This window comes from Corvus kubaryi, unplaced genomic scaffold, assembly GCF_017639235.1.
Source record: "Corvus kubaryi isolate FWS band 111438036 unplaced genomic scaffold, C.kubaryi_AGA036_p1.0 37354, whole genome shotgun sequence".
Lineage (NCBI taxonomy): Eukaryota > Metazoa > Chordata > Aves > Passeriformes > Corvidae > Corvus > Corvus kubaryi.
In genome coordinates, this window is record NW_024581116.1 from 4,831,364 (window position 1) to 4,845,667 (window position 14,304).

The 14,304-nt window shown below is 42.5% G+C and overlaps 1 protein-coding gene across 3 annotated transcripts in view; it reads right to left on the minus strand.

The window, feature by feature from the left end:
- EVA1A (eva-1 homolog A, regulator of programmed cell death) overlaps positions 1-14,304 on the minus strand; it is a 206,293-nt gene that overhangs the window by 99,926 nt on the left and 92,063 nt on the right. For all 3 annotated transcript variants that reach the window (XM_042032912.1, XM_042032910.1, XM_042032911.1), the window contains exon 5: positions 5,297-5,440. In XM_042032912.1, the coding sequence (XP_041888846.1) occupies positions 5,297-5,440 (144 nt within the window). The remainder of the gene's footprint in view (positions 1-5,296; positions 5,441-14,304) is intronic.

A 14,304-nucleotide genomic window follows, 5' to 3' on the forward strand; every position in this document is an offset into this window, starting at 1 on the left:
ATGTGGCCATGAATTTCAAATCTACATGTCTGTGAGTTCTGTTTCACAGCATTATACAAGAAGCCCAGTTAAACAAACATTATCAGACATTATACATTCAGTGGAACATCCCTAGAGCTAGATTTCCTACAATCTTTATTTGTTTGTAAACAGCAATTTTATTTCAACTTTTGAAGAAGGAAAGTCTGCATCACACATTCTGCATCTGTCTTTCTCTAGCAAGACCCTGCCTGCATTGCCCTGTTTCAAAGGGGTGTAAAAGGCTTTTGTTTTTTCTTGGAAGTCTGGAATTGCTTCTCTTCTATTTTTTCATATCTTGGAATTGAGTTTTATCGCAACAGAAAGCATTTTTGCAGTGATAAAAATACATTTTCTACATTCATGAATTCATAAATTTTAAGAGCAAAAGGAACCATTACATTCATCCAGCCTGAGGCATTGATAGATTTACTGCACAGGAGCTAATGGACCAGAGCACAGTCCCTTTGAGATGACAGGAGAGAATTTGTGCAGCTTTTTTGCCTCCCTCCTCATCATTGTCATCATGAGGGCAACCACCTCAGAGCTGCCTTGTTTAACACAGACCCTGCCTCTACTCCAACTTGAAAGAACATTTATTTAAACACAACATTTTAGAGAAAGACAGGCTGCTTTCCCAAGCACTCAGAGAAAGCAAAGGTCAGCACACCCTCATCACCCCAGAGCACCTCAGCCACCTCTCCTTGACCCCGTTTGGTCTCCCAGCAGCACCAGACACCCCAAAGCAACAGTAGCTGCTGTCCCTGTGCTCAGGCTTTGTTCTTTACCTGCACAGTTCTCTCGTTGGGATGTGAAGCACTTGGCCCCTGGGACTCAGCTTATTGCCTCATAAAGCAGGATGGCAGGATTATTAATGTGGCAGAACTGCAGGATTTTCCAAGCAATTTATGAGTTACCATGGCAGTTCATTAGCTCTCAGCCCAATGACTCCTTCCTGGTGAGCATGAATCAAGCAGGAGGCATGCACACATCTAAACATACGACAGATATTCACATCAAAAACACATCCAAGGCCATATTTCCTCCATTTTGTTCAGCACGTGTCCAACCGCAGCACTAAAATGTCACCAGTTATCAGGACTGATAACCAACCCACTGAAACACATCTAGACACAAAGGAATTCACAATCCCCATCCTTTTCTTTTATTCTCATCAAGCCATTTCTGATGGATGCCTGCATTTAAAGAGCAGCAGGTCCTTAGCAGAGGGTTTACATTTGCAGCCTCCATGGACTGCACAGGGAGGCAGGTCTGGCACTGGGGAACAGTGGACACTCTGAATGGCTACCTTGACTTTCAGTGCTCAGAATAAGGTTTCACTTTAAACACAGACAAGCCCCTCATCCCCACTCAAGGAAGGATTTGAGGAAATATTTAACTTTCATGGTAATTATCCATAGGTCTTAAAATAAAGCACACAATTCAACACTTCCTTGAGTCCAAGTGGCACTGTGTGCGTGAAAAAATTCCACAGGTTTTCATGCAGTGCTGAGTTAGGACTTCAGCACAGGCCAAAAAAACAAGTCTAGCAAGCTAGAGAGTAAAGAGATATAGAGAAATAAAGGGAGCCTTTGATGTTAATAACCAGACAATTAAGAAAATGAAAAGATCGTGAGCACAGTAAGTTTTATCAGTAAGTACAAAATCACTATCAAGCTACTCACAAATATTACAGTGTTTTATACCTAAGAAAGACAGAGAGAAAGAGAGATGCTTAGGGGGAAAGGAAACAAGGAGAGAAAGACTTCTAGTAAGTCTTTTTTGCATTCTTGTTCTCAGTTGCATTAATGCTTTTTTATTTTCTTTTCTCCTCTAAGATTTTCAGGGTATTTTAAAGAAAAGGCAGAGCTAAAATTTTTTATCTGCCTCTATTACAGCTGCCACACTCAGAACTCAACCTCACCATGCCTTATGTGCTTCCCAGAATTAACTTGCCTTTTCCTTTTTTGAAAAAGTTATTAATGTATTTATTAGTGCAGTAATGTGACCCACATACTGGAAAATCCCACCTTCCACACCATTCCATTAGCTAAATCTGGCTTTGGGCCAAAATTTCGTATTTCAGCTCCTGCCAAGATTCAGGTTTGGCATGTTTTTTTGTTGGAGGATTTTTCATCTGTTTCCTTGGCTGGGCTAATGGGACCCTAATGCAGTGAAGAGATCTCTATCACACCAGCCTGCCGGGTACTTGTTTGCCTCAATCATCTCATACATACACATGAGCTGGTGGCATTTCCTTCTCAGCTAAGGGATGCCAATAGGTCTTGAACCCACGATGCAGAGGGGCATCATTTGTTAATGAGAACTGCTGACTTGAGACATTCCCACTGGCTGGAGTAATTACAAACAATGTTTTAAAAATATACAGCTGTGCAAAAAGTTAGATAACACCTTTATTTAATAACAGATTCATCAGCACAATCGTGTGTGTCTGGCAGGAATTCTCATGTCCAATAAAAAATGGAGGCTAGAGGATGGAACCTTCAAAAAATATGGCTATGGCTTAAAGAAAGCAAAGCTGTTGCTTCATCCATTCATCTCTTGGAGATCTGGAATAGGGCCCAGCTCCTGCTGTCAGGCTAGAGAAGAACAGTGTGGACATGATGACCTGAGAGACCTTGCAGACGTCCTCCTGCCAGGACTGGGAGATAAGACACCTCACCAGCTCTTCACTAGACATTGGTCTACACAACCACCAGCCTGTCACAAAGTCCATCTCAGTCTTGATTTCTGCAAACAACTCATGAGCTTTCAGTTAATTTTACCTTTTGTCACCTCATTACTTACTTCCTCAGCAGATTTTTTTTTCATGAGTTGCTATCAGAAGAAGACATATTGGTCTCTTTCCAGTCCTTCCCATGCTTTAGCCCCAAAAGCAGAGCTCAGCTGCTCTGTCCCCATAGTTACTGAAGTTCTTCACATGTAAAATGTCTGCATGAAGACTCTTCCACCCACATGGCCACATGAATAGCTGTTCTTGCTCTCACCACCTCTTCCAAAGCAGCACAGCAGGTCAGTAACACTGGCCAAGGACACATGGCAGTTTTTCTCACAGGTAAGACAAGTGACACATGGCAGGACATTTCTGACACAGTCTGGCAGACGGAGAGTGACAGAGAGGAGCAGACTGATGGCACTGCCTGATCTCAGAGAGTGATGGGGTCACTTATTTGAAGCAGCAACAAAAAGGGTTGAAGTGATGCTGAGAGAAGCCCATTTGTACACCCATCACATTTCCCAAGCTATGCCGGGGTCACTGCATCTTTCACTGCTCTCCAGGAAACAGCAGCAAGGGACAACATGTTTCCAAGTGCAAGAAGTGGGAAACGGACATGTACTGAGATACAGGCCACAGGGAACTGTCCATTTGTCACAGCCTGTCCCCTTTCACTCCCACAGGTTTGGTGAAAGTAGGAGAGCACTATACCAGGAGCCATAATGTGTGCAGCTTTATGGAAACCTGAAACAAAGAGACAGCCAGCATGAGGTTTTCTACATGGCTATCATCTCTAGGCCATAAGAATATCAAATTGTTTGGTTTTATCACTTCTTCTGAAAGAATTCCAGGACATAGTTCTGTCTGGCACAAGCACATGGAACTGGAATTTGATTTCTTGTTTATTTCATTTTCCATTTTGAAGGACTTTGCTCGTTGAGGCGAGAAATATGTGTCTGTTGATCACAAAATCCAGCTCAGAGACATGTCTGAGATCATGGTTTTGAAAAGGAGCCATGGCCACCTTCAAAGGATGAGGCAGATTTCACCCACGGAAAAGCAAAACATGCCATTTTGTGCTCTCAAGCGTGACTCATTTCCTGATGCAGTTAGGCTTGGACTAGAGAGTTAAGGTCAGATTAAGAAATCATTAGTGCCTTTTGTAGTGGACTTTGAGACCAGGACCAGAATGCCAGAATAAGTCTGTGGAGGCCTTTGAAGGAGAAATCCTCTTGGAAATACATAATGGGGATCTGTTTGTTTTCCCTGGATTTTTGACGGATGGAGCTCCTGTTTTTCCTGCTACATTGCCTTCATTTCTGTCAAATCCCCATGAGGATAAGCTTCTCTCCAGTCTTTTTATGAGAAAAGTGATATAAAAACATCACCTTCCTGACTAGAAAATTCACAGGGCTTTGCACAGATAGCCTTGCTACTTTTTGCCGCATCCCTTCGAACAAAACCCAACCTTCCTGCCACTCCAGCCAAATGAAACAACAGCCAGACAAGCTGAGAGCCTGATGCTCCTGCATCAATGTCTCTGCTCCTCAGGGCACTGCACATCCACCATGCTATAGCCACTACACAAAATGTTATGGTGACTCCATTTCAAATTCTTTCTGTCACACTCAGCATCCTGCAGTTACCCACGCAGAGTGACCCACAGAACCATTGTTGTCTGAGGGCACAAAGAGCTTCTCCTTTACTACATGTCCCACTGTCTGCTCAGCACATTCAGTACAGCACCAAAATTTCTACTTCTAGATGGATGCAGAAAGGAACACAGAGAGAAAGAGAGACTGAGCTAAGCCTAGCAACAACTATGTCAGCAAAACTCTGAAGGAAATATTTTTCAATATGTCAGCTACAAATGACCAAAATGTCATCACAGTAAGAAGACATATGTTGTTTTTATACTACAGGACTCAGTCAGGAACAATTTTTCCTCTGTTGCAAAATAAGATGACTACTCAGGTAAGAGCACAGTGTCTGCTCAATGCTATGACTTAAGCTCCCAACTGAGAGCTCCAACTGTTTATTTATTTTTTTGTAAAGAACAGTATTTTGTTAGAAAAATTGTTGCAATGTTTACCGGAAGATTTTGGGAGTGATTTCCTACTAACGCAGTGGATGAGTATGGATTGGTAATCACCTGGTTCTATGGTATAAAATGAAATAAAGACAGAACAGAGTAATAAGGATCCTACTGATAACCACAGCTTTGCTGCAGGATGCCAACATTCAGTGTGTAAACATCCACTGAGCAGATTAACCTCACCACCCAATTTTCCTGCCTTGAAGAAGCACTGAATGGGTTAATAAAATACCACTTCCACATTTTTTGCTTTTTTCCATCAAGCCAATGAGTACAAAAAGCGACAGAATTAAACCACTCTGGCGATCCAAAGCTTTTGCGTGTTGACCAAATAAGAATCACCACGTTCCACCACATTGAAAAACTTTTAAAATCTTGTTGTTGTCTGCACACCATTGTTCAACAAACATAGACCCCAGTGAGAGTTAGAGAATTTTGTAACTTACCGCAGGTGTAGATGACATTAAGATGCTTTTGGATGCCTGGGTAACAAGGATCTCCAAATTCATAGGTGCTGGCATATATGCTGCAGCTTCTTTTCCCATGACAACGCTTGATCATGAGCTGGAGAGCAGTAGCTGACTGACACTCTAAAAGGGATAAACAATACTTATCCATGAATATTTGTCCATTCACAACAGAAATTGCCTAAAAATAATTTACCAGTTGCAGACTGTGAGAGTATATACAAGATTTCCATATTTCAAAGTCTTTGTGTTTACATGGGAAGGTGAATCTGAGTCTAACACACCTCTAATAAATTGAAAGAATACTGAAGAATCAGAAACCCCTATACATCCGTAGAAAGAAGGCTGAGAATAAAAGATATTTCATCTTTGTAACAACCACAAGAGGTGTCTCAAATCCCCCTCTCTGGCCCCTGCTGAAGACAAAGGTGGTCAGTGTCCCTGTCTGCTCTCACGTGTAATAATTATATGATCATCTACCATATAAGTAGAAATACTGTTTTAATCACATTTATTCTATACAAGTAGAAACACTTCTCATATCAGAAATTTAGAATATGGGAAGTTCCAAAAGCAACTGTTTTCCCAAGTATTTTTCTCTACCTGGTGGTTTTGCCTGTTTTCTTACCTAGGGTGGGAACAATTTGCACAGATAAGGTCTTGAGCTTTTAAATGCAAGACTGACAGTTTCCTTTCACTGTCCAGCCAGGACCAAGCTCAGGGGGAAACTGGCAAGCAGACATTTTTTCAACACTGAATTGTTGCTAAAAGGAACAGGACAGCTACAAAGAATGGAATACAAACCCCTTTAGGTCACTAATCAGGAGGCAGGGAAAGGGAAAATGGACCTCAAAAGGTATTGAGTTCTAGAACCAGCATAACAATAAAAGCCATGAGAGACACAAGAAAGCCACAGAAAACCAAGCCCAGAGGGTAACGTCTTTTTCTCAAATCAAAGGCAGAATTTGATTTCACATGCTGCAAATGACTAAAGAAGAAGGCTCCATGCGAACATTTTCATACTGAACCATCCAAGCTTCCTTAGGGGATTTTCTGATCCAATGAGTGTCAGAGGTTCCAGTGGAAACATCTGGCATGCAGCAATCCTGATTCATTGTCTTTTTGCGAATGTCCAGTTAGAGAAAGTCATCAAATCTAAGTGCTGCAGAGGATTTCATGGAGGGTGACTATTCTTTTTACTTGCTATTGTTCTCACACAAAACAGCGAACATCCTACAGCTGTCTGCTCAGGGGCCTCGCCCTCTGGCACAGAACCATACTGTGTCCATGGGAGTGTGGGGAATTACCCATTACTGGTTCTGTGAGAGGCACAACAAGGCTTTTGCATCCTGCATCCCCAGAGATGGGCAGCCTCTGGGACATTCCTCATGTGGGAATATGTATGCACAAACAAACTACAGACTCTGCTTTCCACCTTAACAGATTGAATTGACTCTTCAGGTGCCAAAGCTGTAGATTCAGCACACGGAAAACACTTCTAAGAGTTTTATTTGTCATATACCCTCACACTAACATTGACAGCTTTTCTAGCCATCACTGGTATTGATGGCCTCCTTCCTCCCATGCAGTTCTGAGCAGGCCATGGTCTCCATCCAAATTGACTTTAGCAGCATCTGTATCAGGAAACCAAAGGGGCTAAATTATGGACACACCTTTATTCCCTTTGTTTAAGCGCTACCCTTTACCTTAGAATGATTTTGCCAACTAGCATTAGTCCAAATAGGTAATACAGCCTGAGATACAACAGGGCTTGTCCTAATAGTCAATTTGCAGTACTATGTGGTGGAGGGTTTAGTTGCATGGACATGAGGTCAGCCACCACAGGGCCAGGCAGCAGAGTCTCTCTCTCTGTATCCAATACAGACTAGCTGATGTGTCCATGGTAGGTGAGCACAATCCCAATGTTACCTTTATCAGATAGTAGCTGCATTTATTTTCCCAGCCCTGTCCATGATACCCACTGAAAATAACAGGTCATACTGCCCAGAGAGAGCTGTGGGACCCTGCTCTAGACCCTTTACCATCCCAATGACCAGTGCAGATGTAGCTTGAGTTATAAGAGCCTCTTCCACGTAGCCCAAGACACCCAGATTCTTCTAGGTAGTTCCATCTGCAAGAGAAGATCCTAACACTGCAATCCTTTGTGGCATTTTAGCAGTGCCCAGGTCCAGCCTGCACTGCTTGGGTGCACATTCAGTGGTAAAAGAAAACTTACCTGGAGTTTCTCTGGCCCTGAGGCCAGCTGTGATAGGACAACCCACTATTAAACACTCTTACTCTCCAGATCAGAGTGATGATACCCAGTACTTGTCCTACAACCAACTTCAAACCATCCCTGGAACTGTTCAAGACAAAGTTGGATGGGGCTTTGAGCAACCTGGTCTAGTGGAAGGTGTTCCTGCCCATGGTAGTGGGATTGGAACAAGATGGTCTTTAAGGACCCTTCCAACCCAAACCATTCCAGGATTCTATGATGTTTTGGACCAGGAGAGAGTTGTCTGGGCCAAGGCAACAAACCATGCCATGGATCATGCTACAATTTCACAGTACAGACCTATTTCCAGTACCTGTGCCCCTGGTGCTACTCATTTACCTGTATACATGTAACCCTACATACTCAACTTCTTTAGGCACAGACCAGGCCCCATATTCACAAGTATCACCTGTGAAGTCCTCAGCTCTGGAATTGCCAGGCTGTTCCACCTCAACCTATACCAGCCAAAATGAAGAGCAGAAGGGCAGAAGGGACTCTCTATGCTTCAACTACAGGTGAAGATGAAAGCCCCTCACTTAGAAAGTAGGGCATCAAGATTTTAAAAGCCTCTTTTACATGTACTTTTTGCAAATCATAGGATAAAAAATATATCCAGGGAGAAACATCACCTGCTGGGACTGCAGCACATAAACCACCCAATAATTTAGCTGAAAGCAATATCTGGAGCCTATCCACTCCAACCTCCTGCCCAAACAGCAGGCAGATTTGATGTTACATCAGGTTGCTCAGGAATTCGCTCAGACAAGTTTTGAAAATCTCCACAGAGAAATATATCCCAAACTGCTTGGACACTTGATCCTGGGTTAAGCCCCTCTCCAGGTGAAGAATTTTTTCCTTGTATGTAATCAGGTTTCTATTGCTGCAACTCGTGTTCATTGCTTTTGGTGTTCATCTGATGTTTTCTTCTATGTGTTTCCAGGAAGAATCTTCTGTAGAACCACCTATTCCTTAGTAAAAAACAGAAATAAGATCCCACCCTGAGCTTTCTCTTCTGGAGACTGAACAACCCCATGTCCCTCAGCATTCTCCCACATGCTGTCTGCTCTAGGCCCCTGACCAGCTTGGTGGAGTTTCACTGGACTTGCTCCGGTTTTTCAACATCTCTCTTTACTTGGAGAGCCCCAAACTGGACACTACAGTACTCCAGTTAAGCTGTAGCAACTGTTGTGCCCAATTTAGTACCACCTACAAACTCTGTCCCATTATCCAGGTCATTACTGAAGATTTCAAGCAATCTGACTGCTTTTAAGTGGCTGCCAGCATGACTTCAATAAAGCACAGTGGAGGTTTCTTGTAGTACTCCATTTTCTTGGCTCTTGCTGCAAACAGTCACAATTTAGGCACGTCTTACTGTTTTCCCTGACCTCCAGACCCTAATGAACACCAAAATCTGGTGAATGCAGGAATGGCAGAAAGTCATCTGAGGCACCCATGTAACAAGATCCAGCTAAACTCTACTGACAACAACAGGCTCCCACATGGTAAATCCAAATACTCTTCTCATTTTCCCCATGGTAAGACTTGAGCCATTTTCTTGGAAACAGTGATATTTTTCCAGCACAAAAAAAACCCAAATGGGGTCTAAGCACAAATTCTGACCAAGTATTTGCTTCAAAGACTTCTTTTGCTCACAACGAGGAATTTTCCCTGGTTTTGCCTCCACACAATTTCTAAGCAAATGTGCCTTGTGCTTTCCCATAAAGGCCAGGGCAAGCAGCCTGCAGTGCTTTGAGGGAAGACTGCGCCAACACTGAAATTAGCTTTGTCTATGGTCTTGGATTTCTTGGTCTGTCAACAAGTTCATCCTCCACATAACACATTGAACTGGAAAATGTAAAAGCAGCAATCAAAATCTCAAAATGGGACCATGTTCCTTACACCTTTCAAAGGGTTTGTGATAAGGAGTTCAATTAGCTGGATGCCAAAATGTCATATTCAAGCATCTTTACTCCCTTACTAACGAGCACTGAAGATGTCAATAGTACATCTGAGAGGTGGCTGAGTGACAGATGAGGCTACAGCACCTTCATAAATCACAGTCACCACCATGCCATTCAGAGCTCTAGAGGGACAACATGGTATTTTCTTTCACCCCTGTGTCTCAGGCTTATAAAAACACTGAACTTCACTCCTGTTGGATGTTATAAAGTGCACACAGGTAACTTAACTTCCAAATGTAAATAAGTCCTTGGGGAGCTCGTTGAAGTGAGAGCTCCAATTATATTAGTACCTCTTCAGGAGGTGATTCCAGGTCAGAAGTCTTCCCCTCCAGGTGCCCATCCTCAGAGCTCAGAGAGGCAAGAAAACACAGGGGTTTTATCCATAAATCATGCAGCTAGCCTGCCAAAAATATGCAGGGAAGCCAAACCAAGCAATGTGGTGCAGCAGAGTTGGGCTCTGGTCCCCTTCAGCTGGCCAAATTCATTTTTTCCAGGTCTTCAGAAGTGGGAGACTAGACATGGCATTTATTGTACCAGATGCCATGCTCATTCAGGGCAACATTACAGTTGGCCTCAATGATCTTAGAGGTCTTTTCCAACCTTAATGATTTTATATTCTATGATCTCCTTTCTTCTGCTGCTTGTTTGCTTGCTAAATGCAAATTCCAAATGTTTTATGAGATACCACCCTGGCACCAGTGACAAACAAGTGATCCCATGTGTCAGAGATGTGGGAAGGACGCTCACAAATGCCAACATGATATCACTAAGTCTGAGGTAAGTACTGCTAAGCAGAGCCAGGCCCCTGCCAGGAACCTCTTAAAGTCCACAAAGCTCAAATCCCATGGTAAGGCAATAAAAACTGCTTTAAGACCTCATAGATGATAGAGAGCCCTCTTGAAGAGGTCGAGCCAGAGCTACCCTTGGCTTTTATTAGTCTTGGATTGCTTCAGTAGACTGCCAGAGAGCAAATACGATCCTGGCTATGGTGAAATTTTCACATGTGAAAGTGTTTAAAGGTATCAGCTATGCTTTTTGAATAAGGTATTTTCAGCTTGGGACTGGGGAGGGACTGGGATCAGCTCACTTTATTCTCTTTACCTCTGGCCCCACTTTCTAGAAGTTGCACGGCCCTCCAGCCTTGCCCCTGGTAGAAGGTGAATTCCCTTTCCTAGGATCACTTCACAAATGCAGACCACTGGCCAGTTGGATTTCTCAATAAGCCCTCAGTGGGTAATTCATCTTACCAGTTGCATTTAGTATGATATGACTCCTTGATCTACTCCATCAGCCCAGCCTCTGTCAGAGTGAAAACCCAAATGAGGGCAACAGAGCCATGATGGAGGATTTTACCAGCTGCAGCTTGCAGACAGAATTGGCTTTAAAACTGGAATTGGTCTCGGTGATGTAATGTCCATATCATCAAGCTCACCACAATGAATGGATTTTAGTCAGTCTAAGGCTGCTTCCCAGCATGACTATTTCTTTATTACCTCTTTCTGGTGAAAAAAAAAAAAAAAATAAACTGGAGCCAATGCCTATTAATCATATCCCTAATTTTGGTTACTCAGTGTTACTTGTTTTTCTCCAGCAAGGGTGACACATCCAAATCTGAAATCTGAGCCATATATCCCTGCTTTTGATTGAAAAACCTATCTGGGTTTGAAAGAATGTTTCCAAATTCTTTAATTTTTGCATTTTGCATCTTAGATGCTCTGGTGAAGATAGGAGCCTCTTCCAAGGCAGCAGCCATCACAGATGGATCCACAAACAGATTTAAACACTGAGTTTTGAGAAGGGTGACTAATCCCACAGTGAAGTTGGGCTCATTGCAGATGTTTGAGAACATCTGTTCATCTGTTTATCTGCTCAGGATCAGACTCACCTGGCACAGCCACGCTGAGCCTGCAAAGGTGGGTTCCTGCACAGATGAGACAGGCTGTCCAGAGCAAGCAGGATCACGCACAGCTGGACAGGTGAATATGTGAGCATGCTGTAAAGCTGCCAGGTAGGAGTTTTCCACAGGCTGTCCATAGATCTGGAGAGGCAGCAGGGCATGGAGCTCAACCCAATACTAACATGCACACACTCCAAAAAGAAAGAAAAATGGAGCCTGAGAAAAAACTCCACCTACTCGTAAGAGGATGAGTCAGACTGTCTGAGACTGAATTTTCAAGAAAAATGGGGCAACTACCTTTTGCAGCCAACAAAATATAAGACCTTGAATTGTCAAAAGGACCAAATGACTGGCCACAATTAAAGGCTTCAGAAAGAGAATCACTGCCTAAAATACTACGCCTAGTAGTGCATATGAGGTAAGTGATTAGGAACTGGAACAGGACTGGTGGTACCTGATCAAGAGACAAACTCTGTGGGATGCTTTGGCTCAGTGTAAAGGCATTGGGACATCAGTGTAAAGACCCACATCTCTAATTTAAACCATCGATAGAACCCTAGCTTTCCTTGCTGTCTTTTGAGGACCAGGTGAAAGGATTGACTTAAGATAAGTTTTCCCTTGAGGAAAGACATTTACAAACAATGGACAGCTCTAGGTGGACAGTCCTCCCAAGCAGAGGGCAGGATTTTTCTCCAAAACTTGCAGCCTGATTTCCTGCTCAAGAACAAGAGAGGAAAAGTTACTTGCTGGGAGCTATGAATCCAAGAGGACAGAATGAAAGATGGAGGGAGTCAGTTAACTAAGAGGGGAGAAATTTAGTTCCTGCAAAGAAAGCTGACAGATGTCTGAATCAGTGCTGTGGTTATCCACTTGTCTGCCAAAAGAGAAAGCAAATTTCAATGGAATGGCAAAAAGGCCACAGGCAGGAAGTAACTCCAACCTTGCATGTGAGGCAACTGCCTAAATTCCTTCATGTTTTACCTAGGAGTGGCTGCCTCAATCTGCAAAATAACCTCTATCATAAGCAGGATGGAAGGAAGCTCTCCTGGTTTTAGGCAGTTTCTCATATATTTTAAAGATGTTCCATTAACTATGGTTGTTACAAACATCAGCTCCTTCATAAAGGGGCAGCTGCTAGAGGTGCCTAAGCCTTTGCTTCAGCCAAAATTAGCCATCCAGCAGCCTGTGAAGGATGTCTTCATTGAATATCAATGAATCAGTCTGCACTCTGTGCAGTACATCAAACCCCAGGCATTTTCGACTTAGCCCATGCCCATTAAGTTTGATGTTCTCTTTAAAAGCCAGTGCAGAAGACTGTTAATAAAGATGGATTTTGTCCACTTTCTCTCTCAGTTAGCAGCCCTGGGAGATAATTTCTTTATTAGTGTAAAGCTGTCACAGAGTTTCAGTTGGGGACAACTGAAATACATTGGATTTCTCCTCCCTGCAACGGCACACAAGCCCCTGTAGAGGACACAAGAAGTGAGTTGGGTCTAGATCCACAAGACAAGAGGGAAAAAGCCAATCTATAAATACTTAAGTATCCTTAAGACCAATGTGAAGTTCAACCAATGGAAACCAAAGACTGCCCTTAAACAGAAAAAGCACAGAAGCAGAAGTGTATTTGCATACAGAGGAAAATGAAGCTCAGGACAGAAACCCAAAATAATTAAAAACTAAAAGGTGAAGTTCCCCACTGGTATTAGTAAAATGATAAATGGTCAACATCATCATTACAAATCGCAGCAGAGAATTTAACATTGATACAGCTGTATATAGAATGTATGTCTCGTACAATGTTGCTGAAAACAGCTGGCTAGAAAGGAAATCTATATCCAAACATTAGAAGGATGTGCAGAGAAGGCCAGCTTTACATTTAAAAAGTGTGTTTTCCAGAAAGAGAGAGAAAAATTAGTCACCACACAGTTCATAAAACTTTGGAAACTTCAGCAGTAGGCCAGAAAAAAGAAAATTATCTTAAAAGAAACCAATCACATTTAGAGACTGCAACTGAAGGATTGATTACAGGTTTAATTACAAATCCTATAGTTACATTTAGAAACACTTGGTTTATTAATGTGAACTTAAATCATCTTATCACCCTTGTATCTGGAACCAGAACTCATAAAAAATATACGAGACTCCAGTTTTGCAGGGACTGACTTAGAGTGTGCAAAGTTGACCAAATTAATAACATTTCTCAGGTTTGGGGGATGAAATGAGAATCCAAGGACAGCTTCAAACATGGCTCCAAGAAGTCTCAGAGAACAAAGAAGTTTTGGTCTGGCAATGGCAGTAAAATGTTATTATTTAATTTGCAGCAGAGTTGATTGTGGGCTGTAAGGCATTCAAGATAAGAAGCAAAGAAGGTAGCAGCTTTAGCATCACTCAATAGAAGATAGCGATGGTGCTTTCAATGCATCTACTGCCCTGTGAAGTCCTTGAGTACATTTCTATTTCCTATTCATTACAGCCCAAAAAAAGTATTTTCCTGAACATGGGGATAGTCAACATGTTCCTAGACCTAGGCTGAAGCAAGGTCTGAACTTCAGAAGCTGCAGGACTGGCCCATTTTCTAAAGAGATTACCCAGCTGACACAGCCTGCAAGTCACTTCTTGCCCTTGGTTCCTAAAATAAAGCACAGCGTGCCTGCAAACTCACAGGTTTCACATTACCTTTGTTACTCAGGTTCAGAATTCACCAGCATGGCAATTTTTCAATATTCTTGAGAGACATCTGAATTATTTTAAGATTATCAGTTTTGAACAAGTTACACTGGTTTTCATTCAGAGCAACTCCATGGGAACAAACTGAGATGCTACAGATTTAAATCTCCTAAATTCTGCCCTTTTA